The sequence below is a fragment of the Phalaenopsis equestris genome, unplaced genomic scaffold (genome assembly GCF_001263595.1).
Source record: "Phalaenopsis equestris unplaced genomic scaffold, ASM126359v1 Scaffold000789, whole genome shotgun sequence".
Taxonomy (NCBI): domain Eukaryota; kingdom Viridiplantae; phylum Streptophyta; class Magnoliopsida; order Asparagales; family Orchidaceae; genus Phalaenopsis; species Phalaenopsis equestris.
Genome location: NW_018165229.1, coordinates 338714 through 361110, shown reverse-complemented (window position 1 = coordinate 361110; position 22397 = coordinate 338714). Strand labels below are relative to the sequence as shown.

At 35.0% G+C, this 22397-nt stretch overlaps 1 protein-coding gene across 3 annotated transcripts in view; it reads right to left on the bottom strand.

Moving 5' to 3' along the window:
- Positions 1-1155: 1155 nt before the first annotated feature.
- The window catches only part of LOC110031233 (E3 ubiquitin-protein ligase MARCH9-like), a 33914-nt gene continuing 12672 nt past the window's right edge, over positions 1156-22397 (bottom strand). The window contains exons 2-6 of one of the 3 annotated variants that reach the window (XM_020734342.1): positions 21779-21913; positions 21643-21685; positions 5756-5824; positions 5463-5577; positions 1156-1497 (exon numbers count right to left, since the gene is read on the bottom strand). In XM_020734342.1, coding sequence (XP_020590001.1) covers positions 1367-1497; positions 5463-5577; positions 5756-5824; positions 21643-21685; positions 21779-21913 — 493 coding nt within the window. In that variant the 3' untranslated portion in view covers positions 1156-1366. The remainder of the gene's footprint in view (positions 1498-5462; positions 5578-5755; positions 5825-21642; positions 21686-21778; positions 21914-22397) is intronic. The other 2 variants (XM_020734343.1, XM_020734344.1) reach the window with 2 other exon arrangements.

The window sequence follows — 22397 nt, the reverse complement described above, 5'->3', positions numbered from 1 at the left end:
TTTATTTTCATGTTCAATTGATGTTTGAAATGGCCCACGAATAATGTATTTGTGTACGATTTGATTCAAAATTATTTGTTCGAATTAAACTAATATTCAACTCAAATTTAACTCGAACACCTTATTTACTTTAATTTATTTTCTTTTAAATTAAAAAAAAACAATAATTATATTTACTAAACTGGCTCAAAATTCATATGCTTAAATTTTTTTTTTTAGAGTTTTTTTCAAACCTTTCATGCATGCAGTCCTGTCTTCCTACAACCAAGTCACGCCGCAGAATGCTTGAGCGTCCCTTTCCTGTCTTCCTGTAGCCAAGCCAGCGAACTTCAAAGTGACTTTTTAAATTTTAGGCATATCTACAATTGTACCAATCAAATTCTATTTGCTTACATATCTTTATATTTTTTATATGAATAAATATAATTATTTAATATTTCAAGCTTATTCTTGTTTTATTGGTTTATAAATCCAGCTTAAAAAATTATTCATGTTTAGCTCTTTTGCTTGATGAATCAATCGAACACAAATTATTTAAAAAATTGTTAAAAAATGAGTTTTTTAGACAGATATAGAAGTGATCACGGATTTTGCACCTTCTATTGCACAGAAAAATGGTTTAAGTTCAAATACAACACCCTACATCTATTTTTCTACTGAAACGTGCCAATTTCAAGCTGAACACCAACAAAAACACACAAATTGAGCTAAAAATTAACACATTGCTCCCAAGCAATTTCAAACACAAGTTTATTTTTAACATGAGCTAATTTCGAACAAGCACGAAAGCCAAGCCTAAGCTCGCTCAAGCTCAGCTCTTTTACAGGCCTAGTTAATTCGTGAGCAAAGAAGAGATACATCTAAGGCTCATAGCACATAATCTATTAGACACAATTCTATGATAATATTTATATAAATAATCAACTATTTTGAAGCTATCAAATAAAGGAAAAAAGAAAAAAAAGAAAAAAGAGAAGAGAAAAGATGTCAGTATTTAACAAAACTTTTAACTAATGATTAACTAATAAAAACTTTCAAAATAACCCTTAATTCTCTAACCTTAAACTTTCTACTGCATACAAGCATAACCAACCATGGTTTAAGAAAATGCACTACCTGAATTAATTTAAGATGAAAAATAAAAATTCCTGCAGGGAAAAATATTAATAGAGCTTTTATTAAAAACATAACGCACAGGTTGAGCAGAAGATCAAAAGAAATGTATTGGTAGCAGTAAGCACATTCTGCTCAACTAAAATCACAATGTGGTTGCACAATTAAAACTTTCTTTAGGCTTAAAGTGCGAAAAAATTAATTAACTTTCATATAATTAAATTATATATGCCATTGATATGTAGAAAACAAATTAAACAGCAGCATGGGAACCGGCAGGAACGCCAGCATCCATCCTCTGTACATGCCTCCTTGCGCCCCATTCATGGCAGCATTCCAATGCGAGCCGAAAAGCTGTTCCCAATCCCAGCACGATGAGTACACCTGCATGCACGCCCAGATTAGAAAACTTTTAGATCAAAGTAGAATATGGGGATTTTGAAACGAGAATATTGAGATATTTAAGCATAATGACAAGTCTTGGTACAGTGCATACCACGGTAGAAGAAAAGAATTAGACCATTTTATCATTATTATCATCAGTTTATCAAAAACTATCTGAAGTTGGCTTTGCGACTACTCATTGAGCGCTACTCGAGGTGATTTTTTTTTTTTTGGGGGCATAAATTCCATACATGGTATGTTTGGGCTAACCATTTTCCTTCCTACACTGTCAATAATTTTATCTATGTATTTTCTATCCCGAGTATAAGGCTAAACCATCTAAGAAGACTCTCTCTAATCTTGTTTTCTACTAGAGCTACAACAACTCTTTCATGGATATATTTGTTTCAAATTTTGTCTGTAAATCTCAAGCCACTCATCTACCCAAGCATTCTCATCTCAAAAACGCTAAATATAGTTTTATGCTTCTCTTTTAAAGGTCAATATTATGTGCCATAAAGCATTGCATATCTCACCATCATCTTATAAAATTTTCCTTCAAGTCCAAGCGGTACTTTTCTATCCCAAAATAGGTCAAATGCATTCCTCCCCTTCAACCATCCAAACTTGAATTCTACCAAAAACATGTCCATTTATATCACAGTCACTTTGAACAATAGACCTGAGATATCTAAAACTTCACACTTTTTAATGATTTGATCACCCCTCGTTACAACTCTGCCACTAGACCCACCATTACTAAAATTACATTCCATGCATTCAGTTTTAAATCTACTCAAATTAAGGCCCTTAGACTCTAATATAAACCTCCATAATTCAAGTTTTTACCGAGCTCTTTCTGTAGTCTTATCCATAAGAAGGATATAATCAACAGAAAGCATACACCAAGGTACATCCTCCTATAAATTTCCAGTAAGAGCATCAAATACTAAAGCAAAAAGACATCGGCTTAATAATGCTCCCTAATGTAAACCAACTAAAATAGGAAGATAATTGGTCAATCCTCCTGCTCAAACATGGTAACAACTCTAGTGTACATATCTTTAATGACTTGAATATAAGTCGTATCCTCCAAAAGACTTCTCTTAGAACTTCTCTTAGAACCTTAATATGTTCAGTCATTCCCAACAACCGAACATAAGAAAGTGTGCGTGTTATAGGAGAAGTCATTTGGATGGTGAGAGTGTAAGTGAATGAGAGAGTGTGTTATAGGAGAAGTTTTTTGGAGAGTGAGAGAGAGAGAGTGAGTGAGTGAGTGAGTGAGAGAGATAGTGCGTGTGAGAGAAAAGAAGAGAGAGAGATGTGAGAGAGGGAGGGAGAGAAGAGAGTGAGATTAGATAGCTTGAGAAGAGATAATAAGAGAGAAAAAGATGGGGGAGTAGGAGTGAAAGCGAGAAAGGATGAGAGAAAGCAAGTAAAAGAAGAGCAAATGTGAGAGAGAGACGAATAGAGAAAAGAGAGAAGATAGAGTAAAGAAAAGAGAGCTATTGAGTGGAGAAGATAAGAGAAAAGAAGAGTGAAACATATAGTACGATAGGAAGAAAGAAAGAGAAAAAGAAAAAATATAAAGAGGGAGAGAGAGACGAGGGAGGGAGGGAGGGAAAAGAGAGCATGAGAGAGAGAGAAAATGTGTGTGTGAGAGAAATAAATTGAGGTTGTGAAAGGGAGGGGGAGAGAGAGAAAGCATGAGGGAGTGAGAGAGAGATGAAGGGGGAAAGAGAGGGACTGAGTGTGTGTGTGTGAGAGAGAGAGAGAGGTAGGCGGGAGAGAAGGTGAGAAGGAGAAAGAAAGAGGGATGAGAGAAATGGAGAAAGATAGTGCAAAAGAGGTATATAATGAAAGGGAGAGAGATATATAAGGATGGGGAGAAAGGGTAACGGGTACGAGAGAGGCACATAGAGCGAGTGAGAGAAAGTGAGAGGGAGAGAGGGAGAGTTAACATGAGAGTGTATGAGAGATATAAAAAGGGAAGGAGAATGAGAGAGAGAAAGAGAGGCAGAAAAGGGGAGGGAGGGAAAATTGGAGATAAAGATAGAAAAGGTGCATGGAGTTTTATATTTAATTCATGATATACTTTAGCTCCTAGATTAGATTATTATAAAAATTAAGGTCTTTTAAGTTCTGGTTTTCATACTTAATTTTTTATCCAAGATGTTTTTCATTGATTTTCCTTCTTTAGTTTGACATTTAGTGTTTGGTTTACTGTTTAATTTTTAAAACTTAAATGCCAGAATACAAATGTTTCATTCAAGCATTTTATATTTACAGTGTAGGAAATGTGTAAATATATATTAATATGACTCTCTCTAATCTTGTCTTCCACTAGAGCTACACCAACCATTTCATGGATATATTTGTATCACATTTTATCTATAAATGTCAAGTCACAAAATTTTATATATTTACAATAATATATTTATTTTATATTTCCAATAAACTATATTAGGTGTAATCAAGGGCAGAACCGGTTCTTCTTTTGAAGGGGGTCTAATTGTCCACCTAGAACTAATATGGGACGTAATAGGACAACGAAGGACAAAGTGATATTTCAGACCTACCTAAGTCCACCCTTAAGTGTCACTGCACGGTTCCTCTCATACAAACATATGATTCTAGTCTTTGTTAGTTCTGCTACACACTGATCTTATCATTCACATTTTTTGCTGCACTCGAGCATTATTAGCTTTTTTATTCCCAGCACTCAAGATATATATAATATAGTCAATCTAATCATAATTTAGATTCTTGATCAAGTTTTGAACTTGAATTCATGCTTATAAATATTATACTCAGCTTTAAGAGTCTGTAGAGTTACTTATTCAATAGAGAGGCCACAAACCATCAGATTGCTCTCGGTGACCCACGGTGAACAACAGTCCATCGCTCTTGACCTTCATGGTGAAAACCTTCAGCATAATTCTCCAAAGGAGAGTTCCTTGGGGGCTGCTTGGTTGCAGGATCAAATTTACGTTAATAGGGTTTCAAATCCACATTTCATTTGAGGCTCGTTACAGAAGCGAAGGTGCAAGCAATGGTGAGCGAAATCCATGGAATCCGGCTCCCTGTGCGATTTATGAAATCCGGATTTGAAGGGGTGTGGAGAAGACAGAATGGTTGTTGGGAATACGGAATGGGAGGTACCGAAAATCCACATTTCGTTTTCGTATTTTTTGTGTTTGGTTGGATTCAAGTGAAATTCAGGCTTGAATCCTATTAAGAGTCTGCTACCAAGCAACCCCTTATATCCTCGAAAGTTGATGAAGATCCTCAAATCTAGAGTAATATTTGATATAGATGGCATGATGGAATAGATATTTTCTTATTTAATTTAGAAATTTATATTTAAGAAATATATGGATTTATTTTCTCCTTTATTTTGTTAAGATTTATTTAGTTTTCTTTTTCCTTATTCTTTTACTTGCAAGTCTGGAAATCCTTTTGTTATAAGTAAAATCCCTAGGGCTAGGTTGTCAGTATATGTTCGCTTCCCCTCTTCAATTTGCTGTTTCCCTACTAATCAGTTGAACATAGGCCAAGTATTGTGATACAGATCCTTTGTGTACGTATGTGTTAGTACAATAGAGCTTCATCTTCTGACACATCTCAATCTTCTTGGCTTCTTCCTCTTGCTTATGAAAAATATATTCATCCATGCTTCATCCTCAAAATGTTTGTGTTTGTCTGGGAGGCATACATGCATCCAAATATGAGAATGATTGGAGGAGAATAAAAAAGATGAAGCAGATTCATATTTTAATCACTGGACGAGCTTTGCAGGTGGAAATTGGTAGTTTAATTCAATATTGCGTGCAACTAATCAACAAAACGAGATTGAATTTCTCATCCCCACTCAACGGAATCTTAAAATGACAAAGAAAAACGCAATGCAAGTACTGAAGTGCAAATAAAGAAGCACCACAAAAAAAAAAAAAAAAAAAATTTACCGATAATAATGTTTACTGGAAGCGCAGAAACGCCAAGCAAAATGGACAGCAGCACATCCAATAGAAGTCCTCCAATCAGTACAGTAAATGCAACCCAAAGAGGAGTAATGCATCGCTACGAACAAAACTAACGTACATCAGAATAGATTAAGATAAACTAACTGAGAAGCATTGGCATTCTAGAAATCTTAATGACAGAAACTGATGGCAAGCACAAGCATGAATAGTGGCAAGAGAATTATGATATAATTAAGCAAAAAACAATTTTCGACTCTGCAAAAGTAACAATATACCCTTGCATGTACTTGTCCAACGTTTGTAGCTCCATGTGCCGACTCAACTCTCCACACACAATAATTTGCCTGCTTCAAAGAAAAAGGAACGTATGGAATAAAACTTTTATTACCGTATAGGTGATGCTACATACCAGCTAGATTAAGACGTTTTATGAAACAGATTTCACAGATTAAATTGTGTTGTGAAAACGCCCCTTGATTCCACCCACCAGGATCCACAACACCCCCTGTCTCCATCTCCACCCTCCTAGACCCACAAAACCTTCTCCCTACCACTACAGATCTGTGGGATTATTGCTACCACGTCATAAATCCAATGTGACCTACTCACCTGAAACTGGAACATCTATGGGCTGTGTTATTGTAACCAAATCTGAAGTTAGTTTTTGGTCTTTAATTTTATATATTTCCTATTGGAAGTTTTCCTAGGATGGAGTTAACACTATTCTCCAATCTTTTCATGGTATAAAAGCTTTAAAATACATTTCCCAAGTTCATCATTTTTTTCTTTTCTTCTCGATTTCTATAATATAAAATTTTCCAGTATCAGTTCCTTCTTTTTTACTCCCAAACACTACCACCACAATTTTTTTTCTTGGATAATAATAACCTTGCTCATATTCTCTCTATTGCATGTTACTTGGGACTAAGGGTTACAATCAGAATCCAACAAGAGAGTTGCAGAAAAACCATTCAATATATTTTTTTAAATGTGATTTACCTCTTGGTTGAAAGGCAAAGCTCGCAACCGTTAAGCCAGGGCAGCTTGCATAATACTATAAATATTTATAAATATAATATTTGAAGCTCTTCCATCAAAAGCTGCAAATATACATCAATTTTTTCCTTCGAACTATGTGAATCGTGTATGAAAAAGAACTATATATGGTGGTCTCAATTGGTTCACACCTTTATGAAGAGAAGAAAATTAGGCTAGTTATTTGGCATTCAGCAAAGAGATCCCATATTTAAAGTTTGAGATGAACAAAATGATCCTTCTGTTTTGTCATGATTATGAATATAATTATTAAAGGAATTTTCCTTCTATCAGCGAAGTATATATGGGATACTATGTGATGCCGCAACGAAACTGTAGTCAAGAACTTGATCTCATTCACAATACAAGAAGCATGATCCATCACAAAATATTCCAACCAATTGCAAAGCCTATGAAAAGAGTTGCACCATGATCAATAAATCTAAATGAAATGCAAGAAAAATGTATCTTTTTTTAAAGGTTCGTTAAGAAGGCTGCATATATGATTTTCTTGTTGATTTAGATGTTTGCGTTTGCTACTATAAGAGAAAAGTTTCTCAGAACAGAGAAGTTATTATCACTAAACGAAGTCATTGCCATAATCAGCCATCATCAAGACAAAATAAGGAATAAGCAGAATTACAATCATAAACTCAATGGAGGGCCCAACCTTGGTACAAAGGTTGTCAATATCAAGAACCTCAACTCAAAGCCCACTCCTATTAAGAACCACAAATAACCACCCTAGCAAAGATGATCGATAGAGATACTCCATGGCACACACATTGCAAAAAGGCTCAACATACAAACGAGAGATGCCAAAAACTTCATGACAAACCAAAAATCAAAAGTTGATAACACAAGGAAGACATTCAAAGAATAGAGACATGCATATATAACACATGTAGGAGAAGATAGCACTACAGAATTACCCACTGAATTCCATGAAGATGAAATAGAAGGCTAAACAAATTGTTAAAAGAACTTAAAAATAAAATATACATAGTAGGTACTCATTCTTTAGCATTCCCAAGTGTTAACTCCATTTATCATGCTTTAGAAGTCATAGAAATGTCAATTTTTAGCTCCTAAATTATTCAAGAGTTACAAACTATATGACCAACACTTATAAATTTATTTCATATACCTCTTGTCCTAGCAACAAAAAAATAATTATTATTGATGAATTCTTCAAATTGTTGCCATTTAAGTAAATACTCTTACAAATAAATCTCTCACACTCTAAAATAACATCCATATACCAGCCCATTATCCCCAAACTAAAACTTTTAGGCGTAGAGTTGTGTTTTATCATTCATATTGTGTCATTCAATACTACAACAAGATGATGACAATTGCATTAGCTAAAGAAAGAAATGCTATCTATCACTTTGAGAAATCTAACAATCGAGAAAAACTACATACAACCTTCAATATAATCTCTTCTTTTAAGAATCTTAAAACCCAATAAAGAAAAAATCAAACTTCAACATCTACATCTGTCACCCATCTGTTTTTCCTCAAAACTTCATTCATTATTCAAAGAAAATCAATATTAATAAATTTTTTTTTGTGATATTTGTGAGCTAACAAAACAAAAACTTTACTAGCCTGCAATGAGTGACAGAAATATCCTTAAATCTTTTTCTTTTCATCATAGTGACATTTGGAGAATATCCAATATAAATAATACTCTAAGCTCAATGGTTTCTTTCTTTTATTAATAATCATATCCGTGTCATAATTTTTTTCTACAAAAGACAAAAATAATGTGAATGCCATTTTTTTCACCTTTTACAATAAGATCAAAAATCAATTTGACATTAAATAAAATGAGTTAATCAAATGAGGTCAAAGTCTATTTTAATCACTATCCCTCCGCTTACTACTAGGAGAACAATATAATTCATGAATCCTCTTACGTGCATAGATTCTAACAAAACAGACTTATTGAAAGAAAAAAAAGCCACCTACCTACTACAATAATGACTCTCCTTCATAAAAAAATTTCCAAAAAGTTCTTAGAGAGAAGATATTTTAGCAACAAAAGACATCATAAACTAAGTCACCAACAAGAGTTATTGCGTCTGAAGTCCTATATAAGTCCTAACCAATTTATTTATTCAGTTTAACACATCAAATTAACTTGTTCCATAAATATTTAGGAGCATTGGCTTAGGAAAGCATGCGCTTGTTGATCACACTTTCAATGAAATAAATACTATTTTATTATTACTTAATTTTAGAAAAAAATGTCATTCATAAATGATAAGAGAAAATTTTTTACTAAATTGTTTATCCTTATTGCTCATCACAGCAAAAAATTCTATCCGAGAATTACTCCTAACCAAAGCAAGTCTATACCTAATTACTAGTTAGTGAGCACTGTAGCTATATTCAAAATTAAAGACATCAATCTCTAAGTTTATGCAAGTCCAATCAAACGAAATAATCCTTATTAATAAATTTCTTAAGGAAACTATTACAAATGCAACTAAATGGAGTCTTAGTAACAAAGGTACAAGAACTTCAATGTAACACCCTTTACATTTATTTTTTTCTTACAAAAATCAAAATCATAATCACCAAGCATTTCACACTAGCTTGCATACTACTTCTATCCCTAAGATAATCACTGAGGCATTAGATAATGAGAGGTAGAGCGATTAAATAAAAAAATGTAAGCACTTCAAATAAAAATAAAATATAGAAATTAATAATGTTACAGTAAGGAACGAAACAAGTGAAAAATAGATAGATCTTTACAGTAAAGTATACGTTAAATAATTCATTAGAAAGATATAAAGCTACATTTGCTGTCAAAGGTGTATCAAAGGCATGAGATTGATTACTTCAAAAAACTGCTCTAGTTGCTAAAATTAATATTGTTCAAGATTTTTTATCGTTACAACGAATATGGAGTTGAAAATACAATAATACAATGTTAAGAATGATTTCTTATATGTTGACCTAATAGAGGAATTGGATATAGAAAAATCACTAGTATTTTGTTCAAACATAGAACAAAGCTATGTAAGATAACAAAGGCATTGTATAAATTGAAGTAATCTCCAAGGGCACGGTTCAAGAAAATCATTGAGGTAATACTTAATGATGAATGTAAAAAAAGTCAAAAAGACCATATACAATTTATAAAACACAACACAGTTTCAGGAGTCTTAACAATACCAGTTTATGTTCAACATATTATCATAATAGATGGTGATGCTAAAAGAATATAGAATTTAAAGAAAATTTATTTAAAGACTTTGAAGACAAATAACCAAGCAAGCTAAAGTATTTTCTTGGTATTGAGATTGCACACTCTCAACAGTGAATAGTTATATCACAACAAAAAATATTGAAATATATGTGTTAAGTTGGGATGCAAGCCCATCACGAGCAATATAAAATACAATTATTGTTGAATCCCTTCAGGATATAAAGTCTTGTATTATCCGTGGGTTCTTATAATTTGGGAGAGACCTTGCAAAAGAGGTAGAAGGGAGCTGAGTATTTTTTAGCGTGCGTGTCGTTATTGATGGTGGTTAAGAACAGAAGAAAACTCTCCCAACCTTCCCTTCTACTCCTTATTTAAAACTCTCATAATGTACTTGCCCTCACAGGGCTACAAAAAATAAACAAATACTATATTGTAGGTCGTGTTGTACGGAGCATGTGAAGACTCATCTTTGGTAAGTTCCTAGATGTGAATGTCGTGCAGTCAATAAACAATCATGGACGTTAATGGAACTAAATTTTCTTTCTGTTATTATGAAGAACTATTAAATGCACGTGATAAATACAGGTGAGCTAGATTAGAGAGCTTGCTAGGCACATGCAAATTTGATAAAAGAGCTCGAGAAGTGTAGGCCACTTGGTGGAAGAAGCTCGCTTGAACACCAATACAGGGGAGTTCAGTCAAAGAAACTTGCGTAATCTTCTAAGAGATAAATCTAACAGGTGTCACCTCCAAGAGTAACTAGCATGTACATACGATCCGGTCAGTATTGGTGCTCCAAAATGTGTGATAAACAAGCTAGATCCATTAGGCCCAAAAAGACGGATTTAGCACTTGGATTTTCATGTTGCTTTGAAGATCTATTTTTGGATGTACATTAAGTTACCCAATTCTCATAGCTCTTTGGGTGAATACTGCAAGAAGAATGAGAATAAAAAGAACATGTATCATCTCTAAACGCGATAAGAAAGATAAGAGAATTGTGGCGATAGCTCTTCCTTATCAAGGTTTGATGAGATTCATTTGTTCATATACAATTGAAATGGTGCTTCCCGCCATCAATAAACTTTACTGGCAATGCCTTGAAGAGTAATTGGAAGAGTTCATTGTCGAACCTAGACTTTCCTTCCTCTGGGAGCTCTGGAGCCACACCAACCAGGGGTAGTCGCAAGTCCTCTAGAGTAACTTTGGAATGTTTTTCATTTAGGAGCCTTTGCATTCAAGGTGATAGAATTACTCTTATTTTTTTATGACCCATACACGATACATAAAGATTCCTTCTTGTCAAGTTACCCTAGGTGGAGCGCATGTTGTCAGATGTTACGACTAATTTCAGTCACTAGAAGGTCCGTGTTCAAAGAAAATGAAGAAATGTAATGCCATGAAAATATTTGAGGCCACCCCATAATAGAAGATGAGATTGATTTAGAACTTTAAATAATTGTCACCTCATGCAAGGAGAAACCCATGTGCGTACTCTTATCACTTATTGATATGTCGTTACTCTACCGTTGTTGCTTTGCTACATAAATAAAATTAGAGGATTACTAACGAAAAAATTAATATTGGTGGGTATGTAAGGATTTTTTTTGTTAACTCTCTTTGCGATATATAATGATTGTGTGAGTCTCTGTTGGTACCGCAAGCTAGGGCTCATACAGTCGTGTTCCTTATTCTTCGTAGAAAGTTCTCTGTTAACTTGGGTTTTTCTCAACAAAACAAATTTTCAAGGAAGAAATGGACATTCAGAAGGATGAGTTGAAAGCGATCCTCAGACAGAAGTGGAAGAGGAAGAAAAGTTCTAAGAATGTCTAGGACTTGAAAGAGAAAGGAGAAGAGGCCAAGAGTTCAAAGCCTACGAAAACGGTAGAATTGTCAAGGCATCTTGCAAAGAGTACCCCGATCCCGGTGCTTGATTTGGAGATCGATTTCAATGAAGCAGCTCTGGAAGATCATGTGCCTCCTACTTCAAATCCTATTGTTATGTAGTTGACGATAGCTGAGATCTGAAAGCCATTGTTGAGGAATAGGTTTTCGATCCTTTGAACGATTGGAAAGGCTCGAACATAGTGATGCTCCCAGACCTTAGCTCTGATTACCAAATATTTATCTTTCATGCTTTTGGTGTGCTTGTATTTTGATTAACCTGATGTCCTTTTTATTGATATTTTACCACAAGAAAATCTGTTTGACCAGATACCTTATCCCACATTCCTTTCTAGGGACCCCATTACCGAGGAAGCGGGAGGGACATAAGTGTCTCGTACAGACTCAATGATGGTATCTAGATTGCATATTGGTTAGCTTCCTTCGAAAGGTGACATGGAATTACACAATGATATTGGATCAAACAACCTTATATTTTATGATCATTTTATGTTCTTAGGTGAACAGATCACAGAGGAGCTCGATGCAAAAGAGGATAAGATTACAGTAGAACTTATTTCCGGGGAGTCGCTGGCGAAGGATGAGCAAAGAGCTATTGTTGAAGGCAATCATTTGAAAGAACTTTAGGGCATCAAGCTTCTTAATTGTGAAAGTGGTTTGATAGAAGAGTTAGCACCTACTCGTGAGGAGTTTGAGAGAACTAAGAGCTCGCGGTCGTTAAGAAGAGTTGGTATTAGCAAAGGAACTTGTAGTGAACATTGAGGAAGATTCAGATCAGTTGATAGTGATGTGCCAGTAGCTTAACCTAAGACTCTATCGCGAAGCAGTGAGGAAGGAGGTAAAGTTGGGTTAGTAGAAGAAGAAAATGCAGGCAAGAGCTAGGAAAATGCATATCAGCTTGCCTCCCTATGAGCGCAATGTGAACCAATTGGAGGACGAGAGAGGGCCATGTCCCTTGATGAGTTGAAGGGCAGGGCAGTCTCCTTCAATTTACTACTCTAGAAGGTGAATTGACTCGCTCAAAGGACACGCTGAGGTTACTAGAGCAAGAGTTCTTAGAGCACGAGAGAGTTACAAGACTAGCCGTGGAGGAGCGCATACAATTGGTAGATGTATGAAAGAAAAAATTGAGGTTGTTGATAGGATGATGAAGAAGCCAGAGGAAGACTCCCAGACAATCGAAGAAGTTAGAAATGAGGTCGCAGATCTAAAAGAGGAATAGAAGGGGAGGAAGGCACAAGAGGAGTTCCTTGGAGAGCTCAGGCGAATTCCTAAAAATAAGGAGCTACTGGCACATCACTATCAATGAATGATCAAATCTTGCCTGAGCAATGCTCGTGCAGAAAAAAATCATCGCCATCTTGGGACAGTGTAGATCGTTATTTAGAGCTCACTAGAGAACTCGACGAGGAAAAGGGTGAACAAGATAATACTTCAACAAATCTGCGATTTCATCTTCCTCGATTATGTCCGTCTTTTCTTGATTCATTGCTAAAAGAAAACACTAATGTTGTCTTTTGTAAGAATATATTTTGGTTGTTGAACACAAAAGACTTGCTCAAATAATTACTTTTACATATGTATTGAATCATTTTCCCTCTATTGTATTGTTGTGTATGTGATTAATTGTTGCGATTTATATGAATTGCCAATATAAATCATTTGTTTCGAGTCTTATGATTTTTATCGATCATGTATAATTAGTAATTCCTAGTTAAGTTCCCCATAGATAGATCATGTTAAAGGTAAAAGGCAGATCTTGTCACCATTGCCAGCAAGATCCTTATTCACTTGCCTTAATTAAGGACTCACACGCTACTCATTACACTTTCTAGGCCAAGGAGGGAGTCAATCCGCCTAGATTTGACCAATGATATAGGAATGTTTATTACTTATAAGGTGATTTAAATTCTGCTCGAACATTATGGATGATGGAAATATAGGAAAAATAAAGAACTCGCTTGAGCTCGCTTGCTTACTTGAAGGAATAATTAAGAAGTCTTATATGTCATTGCTTGAAACAATAAGAAAGAAGAGATGAAAAAGAACAAGATATTTTGCATGTCCATGTAGAGTTAGCTGAGTGACTGGAAAAATAACCCCATGACATAGAAAGTTCGCGTTGTCATGCTTTGTCAAGTCATGACTAAGAAGTATGAGACTTCCAGAATGCAACAAATCGATAATTTTGCTAAAAATAAGAAGCATTGAAATCCTCTTGAATTCAACATGTGTCAAGTGATATCAATAACAATAAATCTAATAAATGAAAGTAAATGTGTCATAATGGGCATAGATAAATATGACAAGTAAGCAAGGTAGGCTATAAATTCAATGTCCATTTTATGGCTCCTTTCACTGTTTCCGTGATTACCCCATTGTGGAGTCTATAAATAAGGTAGGGTGATCCTATGAACTAAGATAAATTTGGTCAAAATGTTTTGTTGAATAAGAAAAATTCGATAAATGAAAATGTAGTTGGAAGAACTCACGATAATAAGAGAGGTAAGCCATCCTCGCCAATCTCATCGTGCAGAATGTAATTCTTGTATTTGTTGATATTCAAACTAGGGAGCCTTTGCTCATTGAATCCGAATACACTGGTTGTTCAGGTTTGGTTGGGCTACGCCTCTCGTTGGGGTCATCAGAGGACTCCTACTATGTTGGAGATGTCTTTCATGAAAGGGTTTCGACTGAGCAAAGACAAAGACGGTGACCACAGGTCCTACCAAATCCTCTTATTGTTTCTAACATATTTACCATAAGTGTTCCTCGAGTTCTAGTGTTGCTGCTATAGAGATACTTGAAGAAGACAAGCCCCTGACAAAACCCTTTTTTGGTCTTCTCAAAGGCCTCGTGATTACTCTCTGGTGGGAGAAACAATCGCACTGCTATCATAAGAGCTTCCGATTTCCCGGAAGGTTAGGAAGGTTGAGCTTCCGATTTCCTGGAAATAAGCAAGGAATGTGTACCATATACTCTTTACCTCTTGTATATAATGATCTGTAATGTCAAGAATTAAGTTGTGTTGTTATTTGTAATATGTTCTTCATTGATAAATAAAACTCAGAGTTCCTTCATTTATTGTTTTTCTCTATATTCTTGAAATTGTGTATCGCTTTTGAATTGTTGTTGCCAGTTTTCTTATTTTGATTTTTGGATATATTTTCTAGCTTATACTTCGAGTTAGAGTTCCCCGAGATGAATATATATCGAGTTTGTGGAAGTTTGATATTATTCTAGTCAGCATTCACTCTTGTTGTGTATGGTTTGAGAAAGTGGAAAATGAGTTTCTCAAGATGCCATATAGTATTCTTATAAGTATATGTATACTTTCTAGCGAGTTTGCTTATAATTAAATCTATCATAATTTATCATCTTCTTGAGAGAAAAAATATTTCTTCAAGTGTGAACTGGCCTCCCATTGGGAGATTTTCGACTCTCTTGCAGATCTTACTTTCTTAGAGGCTCGGGAGCTACTCCTACAATGTTTTCAAATGCCTGGGGGCCTCCAATTTTCTCGAGAAAATAGTCGATTACTCAGCTAATAGACCAATCTTTTTTATCGTGATAACTTATTCAAGTTTATTATTAAGCAAGCTACTCTTCTTAGAGATTAAATTGTATTCTTGCTAAGTAGGCTTATTACAAATTAACCAAGATCAAAATGTTAGAATATGTAGTATTCTTTTTCTTTTGTATACACTTGTTTTCATGTTCACGAGGGTTATAGCATTGCCACTTCTTATGGATAGAATATTTTAATACCATTCCCATTACATATCCTTGGGACTTCTTGGTCGAGATGCGTGAACAGTTTGTATGCGCCTGGACCGACTTGCCCCTTGATGATGTATATGGCCCAATCCATGAGAGGTCGAGTTTCTCGAGTGTCTGGCTACGAGCAACAACATCAAACTTTTTTAGGACCAGGTCGCCTGCTTTGAATTGTCGTCCATTAACTCACGAGTTATAGTACTTTCATGTTCTTCTATGCACTTCTTCCCGCACCAAGAATTTACTTGAAGCTATTCCAAAAGATCCAACGAGTTTTGTATGCTTCCATTATGAGTCCTCTCCATTCATCCAATTCTTTTTTCCTCGAAGCTAGTGATTGTTAGGGTCTGTTGACTATGAAAATCATAGTCCACTGAGACCACAATCTCGACTCCATGTGATAGACAGAAAGGAGTTTGCCCGGTAGCTGTTGAAAGTGTAGTTCACAGTGCTCATAACACTGATAGTAAAACTTCAACCCATTGTCTTTTTGTGCTTCTTACTTTCTTCTTGAACAAGCTCAGGATGAGTTTATTAGCATATACTACTTGACTGTTAGTCTTTAGGTAATGTGCAAAAATAAATTTAAGCTACATTCCTTGCTCACTGCAAATTTTTTAACTTTTTATTTAGCGAATTGAGTACATTTGTCATTGATGATCATGAAGGACAGATCAAATCAAAACATAATACCAATTTAGGTGAAGTTGCTGACCACTTTGATGATGATTATAGCCCTTATATCCACTTTGAGAAGTAACTGATCATTACGAGGATGACTTTTTGTTGTTCATTGCTCAAAGGAAAGGGGCCAAGAAGATCCATTCCGCATATCGCAAACGACAAGATGTTGGTAATCAATTGAAGCTTATGGGATGGTAGTAATCACATGTGCGCAAACTTTTGGCACTATGTGCATTTTGTGTGAATTCTCCTGCATCTTTCCTTAAGGTTAACCAACAGTATCATTGTCCTAAAATTCGATTGGCCAAGGTTCTTCCCCCTAAATGGTTGTCGCATTCTACAAAATGAGTTTGTTATAGGATTATTGATGTTTCATCTTCCTTGACAAAGCTTAATGCGATAGAGATTACTAATTTTCAAAATAGATGGTCATCAATAATGAAGTATTGTGCAGCTTTAAACCTGAACTTTCAAAGAATTGTAACTCTTGATGAGATTGTACCTATGGTCAGGTATTGCTTTCTAGGTCGAACCACCTTACAAAGAAGATATGAAACTGGAACTTCAAGTTCTTCGGAGGCAGATTGCTCCAATGTCATACATCTTTGTCCTAAATGTTGTCCTTTTGAAAGGAGGTTAGCCAATTGGTTCTCTTCTCTGGAGATGTGATTCAATCCAGAAGTATTTGAATTTTCTAATTTCAATTTTGTCCTTCACAAGATATTTTAGTAAGACATCGTCTCACACTTCAAAAACTTCATTTACTTGATTTACTGACAGCTTAGAGTCTGACTTAAAGGAGAGATGTCACACTGATATTGTTGATGAAAATCTCAACCTGGCAATCAGTGTCTCATATTCAACTTAATTGTTAGTGGCACTGAAGTTGAGCTGAATAGAATGGCAGGAGATGCGTCCTTGAGGGCTCTGAAAGACCATACTTACTCCCTTCCTCAGGGTTCCTAAAGCTCAATCTATGCAAAGTGTATGTGTGGTTGGTTTCATCATGAATCGGGCCTTCTAAGAGATCTATTAAGAAGACAACAACTACTTGGTCTTTGATATTTGTTTTGGGTACAAACAAAATATCGAATTTTTTTAGTTCGACTTGCCATTTCAATAATCTTCCCAATTGATCAGGTCATGATAACATCGATTTGAATATGTGATCAATGATTACGTTTATGACGTGAGATTGAAAGAACACAATATCCTTACTGAAATGATGAGCCAATGTAAGTTTTCCATGATTATGTACATTAACTCAACTCCATGCAAACTTTACTTACGTAATAGATAATAAATCATTTTTTATTTTCTTTGAGAATTAGGACAAAGCTGGTTGCATCATTCCTAACTGCCAAGTAAACAAATAGTTTTTCCCCTGGTTTGAGACTCTGTCATAAAGGATGTGAAAATGATAATGTCTTTAATTGCTTGAATGTCAGATTGCATTCTTCCATCTAGACAAAATGAGTAGAATTCTTCATGTTCTTTAAGAAGGATGAATATCGATCACCAAACTTTGAAAGAAATATGTTTAGGCCTGCGACGTGACTAGTCATAATTTGTAGCTCTTTGAGATTCTTCGATGGAGACAAATCCAAGATAGATTGAACTTTTTTAGAATTTATTTTTGTCCCTTCAGGTGTAAGTACCGAAAGAATTTTCCTGTACTCCAAAAGTAGTTATCGATCACCAAACTTTAAAAGAAACATGTTTAGGCCTGCGACGTGACTAGTCATAATTTGTAGCTCTTTGAGGTTCTTCGGTGGAGACAAATCTAAGATAGATTGAACTTTTTTAGAATTTATTTTTGTCCCTTCAGGTGTAAGTACCGAAAGAATTTTCCTGTACTCCAAAAGTAGTTATGAGGATGTTGAGCTTAAGGTTGAACCGCCTCAGAGTATTGAAGGTTTCTTTTAGGTCTTTTATGTGTTTTTTTAAGTGTTCCCTTTTAACGAGAAGATCATCGATATACACTTCGACATTCTTTCTTTTCTGATTTTCAAATACAATGTCCACAAGTCGGTGCTAAGTAGCCCTAGCATTTTTCAACATAAAAAACATTACATTGTAAAAAAAAAAAAAAAAAAAAAAACCCTCTCTATTTATAAAAGAAATTTAAATGAAATTTTCTCAGCATTCACAAAATGCATTTTGATTTGGTGGTTTCCCATGAAGGCATACAAAAAACTCTTGACTGAGTCACCGACAGTTAAGTCTACCTATGCGGCTATTCGCGACAAGGGATGGCTATCCTTTACGTAAATTATGTTCAGTTTGGTAAATTCCATACATATCCTCCGCTATTATTTATTTCATGGACCATCACCACATTTGCCAACCATATTGGATATTGGCTTCATAGATGAAGCTAACATCCACGAGTTTCCAAAGTTCCTGCCGAATAGGTTTATCCAAGGTAGTAGCTATAGTTTGCTTTTCTTCTTTGATGGGTTTGGCACTGGGATTGACTTTGAGCCGATGACAAGATATATTGATATCAACTCCCGACATTTCATCCACAGTCAACGTGAATGTCACAATGATCCCTCAGAGTTGAGATCAGTTTTTCTCTATATTCTTGAGTCAGGTTAGAACCGGTCAAGAATGTTCTCTCGCATTCCCCCCTTGAGATCAGTTATCCTCTATGTTCTTCTCTCAGGTTAGAACTTACTCGGTGGTCTTAGTAGTCTCCAAATTGATTCCTTTATTTGTGTCTAGTTCGAGGAGATTCTCTCATACATTTCCTACAGCTCACAGGCAACATGTTCTAGATTGGATTAGATTTCCTTGAACAGTGATGATTTCTCCTCTCTTAAGGAATTGATTGCTAAATGATAGGTAGAAGTCATTGCTTTAAACACGTTGAGCACTGGTCTGCCAAAGATGGCATTGTAGATAGTTGAGGCATCCTCTACTATAAAATTTGTCATCGTTGTATATTGTTTATACCCTACTCCCAAAGTTACCAGCAATGAGATGACTCCGCAAGTTTTTTTCTCTTGCCAGAGAATCCTCACAGAGGTCCAGAAGTAGGGGTTAATTAAGCATTCAATATATTCATCTTCTTGAGAAATTTTTAAAAGAGGATTTTAACAAAACTCTTTGTATTAATCAAGATGCTTCCAATTTGGTTATTGCCTATCACCGTGGTTACAAGGATAGCATCGTTAAAATGATTCCAGTAGTCCGGTAAGCTAACTCCCATAAAGGTGATCGATGGATAAGTCAGATGAAGGCTTTAGCCAAAATGGTGGAATGAATATCTCCTACTTTCAACTAGTTCAAGCTTGAGTATCACGATGCTTCAGGCCCATCCCGACCGAAAATTACGGGTACAACTCCGGCGATATGCATGTCTGCGGCAAGGACTAGTCCATTGGAAGCAGATTTGGCAGGTATTTTTTCTTGCCTTTGAGTGTTGGCTTTTGACGCAACGAACTCTTTTTAACTTTCTCACTCGGATTAACTCTTCGATCAAGTTTCAAAGATGACAACATTCTTCAGTGTCATGCCTATTATCACAATGATAATCGCAGTACTTATTGGGGTTGCACTGAACACTCCTGGCTTTCATGGTCTCTTAAAGTATTATTTATTTTGAATGGCCTCTATAGTTTCGTACATCGACATTCTCAACAGAGTAATTTCTAGTGTAACGGGCAGAGGTATATCCTGTCTCCTCTTCGATCTCCTTATGACAAGCTTTCGGTCGGGCTGCTCTGGTTGTTACTGCTGCCAAGAATGTCTTCCCTAGGCAATTCAATGATCCCTTCGTACGAATCAATTTCGAGACCCCAGTGTTTAGGAAAGGCTCTTTTTCAAAATCTACCTTCTGCCTCTCCACTTCCAGAGGGATTTGACAAAGATTTGCATTCTTCAGTCGAAATATGCCAATATTTTTGCCAAGTGCATATCAAGATGGGCGTTCACGTAGACCCTGCATGAGAACTGCATAAGCGACGAAAGGCTAAAAATCTCTAACATCGAGCATCTCCCACTAGAATCTCGTGATAAAATTCCTTAAGACTTTTGGATGAAGCTTGTCGGATCTTCAATAAATCTTGAGAATTTTTTATGGCTTTTGAGTGCTGGCTAATTGAGTCACGGACATTCACTTGAACTCGTCGAAAGATGTAATGACTCTAACCGGCCAGTCGTTTAACCATTGCAGAGCTAAATCTTTGAATGTCATAAAAAACAAACAACATTTAAGGGCAGCATCATTTATTTGCAACAAACATATTGCTGATTCAAAGGATGCCAAGTGATTGGCAGGATCCTTTCTTCCTTTATAGGAATCTAAAGAAGAGATCTTGAAATTCCCAGGAGGCTCTACTTCATCAATTTTTTTTGAGAAGGCGTTCTCTAGTAGCCGTCTTCTCCATTATGCCCAAGAAGACCCATTTAGCGCTTGGGCTTTCCTATTACTTTAAAGATCTATTTTTGGATGTAAAATTATAAACTCAAAGATGCTTCATAAGATATTTCAGGAGAAAAAATCTCCTATCAAAGAGTAATATGAAGACTTGCTTATTTATTATATCCAAGATCCAGCATTTTCTAACAAAAAGAGATATGTTTTAGCTTATATATAATACTCAAAAATCACATCTTTTGGTGTAATATAGTATTCAATAAGCGAATGGAAGCCCATGCAAAAAGAATCCTATTAAACAAAAAGAAAAGACTCTATCTCTTGTAGCATACAATTATTGAGGGTCTATGTTGAAAAGAGATCAACTTTTAAAACATTATAGATTTTTAAGAGGGAACCCTATAAATTAAAAAAGTAAAAAAACTAAAATAAGATACCGATATCAAGCTTAGAAGACAAACTTCAATCCATTGCACCAGGAATATGCAAGTCTGCGATTTGCTAAAGCTAAATATTATCCTGTAAGATTTAAAGGTAGAATAAATAATTTTTATGAGATTCTTTTTTGATAATATGTCAACCATCAAATATCATGTCTGACAATATTAAGCATATTAAAATTAATAGACATTTTATAAATAAGAAGCTGGGTAGTAGTTTAATATGTACTCCATTTATAACTGCAAGTGAACAACTTGAGAACATTCTCACCAAATAATTAGGAGAAACCTTCCAAAAACTATCAAGCAAATTTGGAATAACACAAATTTATTGGCTAGAGAAGCAAGTGTCAAAATGCCTTTTGATTCCAACCTATGGGATCAAAGCATCCTCTCCACCTCCACCTATCTTGCCACCTCACAAATTCATGGGATCTTTCTGTCACCTCATTAATTGATGTGAGTTTTCGGTTGTACGAAGCAAGATCTATGCTATATCCTACTAAAATTAATTTTGAAGTTATTTTTCAATCCCTAGTTTTGCATATTTTTGAATTAGCACTCCTAAGATTGCATAAACTATACATAAATTTTGGAGTAAAAAACATTCAACAATTCTCCATTCGTCATGTGTCAATCGGTAAAAATGAACGTACGCCTGGTTCCCAAAGTGAAAGAAAAATGGGCACAAACATTTAATTTGTTCATACTTACATTTGATTGGGAATCTGGAAAAGGAACGTTTACAGCCAGTTTCCTGAAAAAAAAATATACAGCATGAGAGTAAAAACACAAGAAAATAATAATAATAAATAATAAATAAATAAAACAAAATGAGAGAAAAACTTACTGACATATCTCGCATTTATTTGACCCTCTAGTGTGAAACCATTTCATGATGCAGGATTTGTGTGCTTTTGAAAGTTCTCCTCGGCATCCGCACCCAAGCTCTACTAAAGGTTCTTCTGTTTGTTGTTGACAAACTCTGCTTATGTTTTCCAGATTAAACAAAAACAAAGTTAGCATTCATTAAGTTAAAATTTATAAGAAAAATAATTTGTCATTCTTAAGTCTCAAAGAAATGTCAATTATTGAAATAAGTTTCTACTTTTTTTTGGTTGAAATAAAACTTCAGGTGTTTTTAGAAATAAGTTTAATCTTATCGAAGAAAATTTACTAGACAACTTAATAATTAATCTATTCACAGCATACAACTTTTCACCAGCTACAATAAGAACAGTCAAGGGGATGCCAAAGAGCAGTCATAGTGATGCCAAAACTTACAAAAATAAAAAGAGAAGTTTTCGATCAGCACAAAAAAAGATAAAATCAAAATCAATATTCAAAAAGAAATCACTAGAAGCAAAATATTCAAAGTAACGTATCTGAATAAGGCATCCACCTTTCATCTACTCTTAATTAAAGAAGGATCAATGATTGTTAACCTTTAGAATGAAACACATCATAAT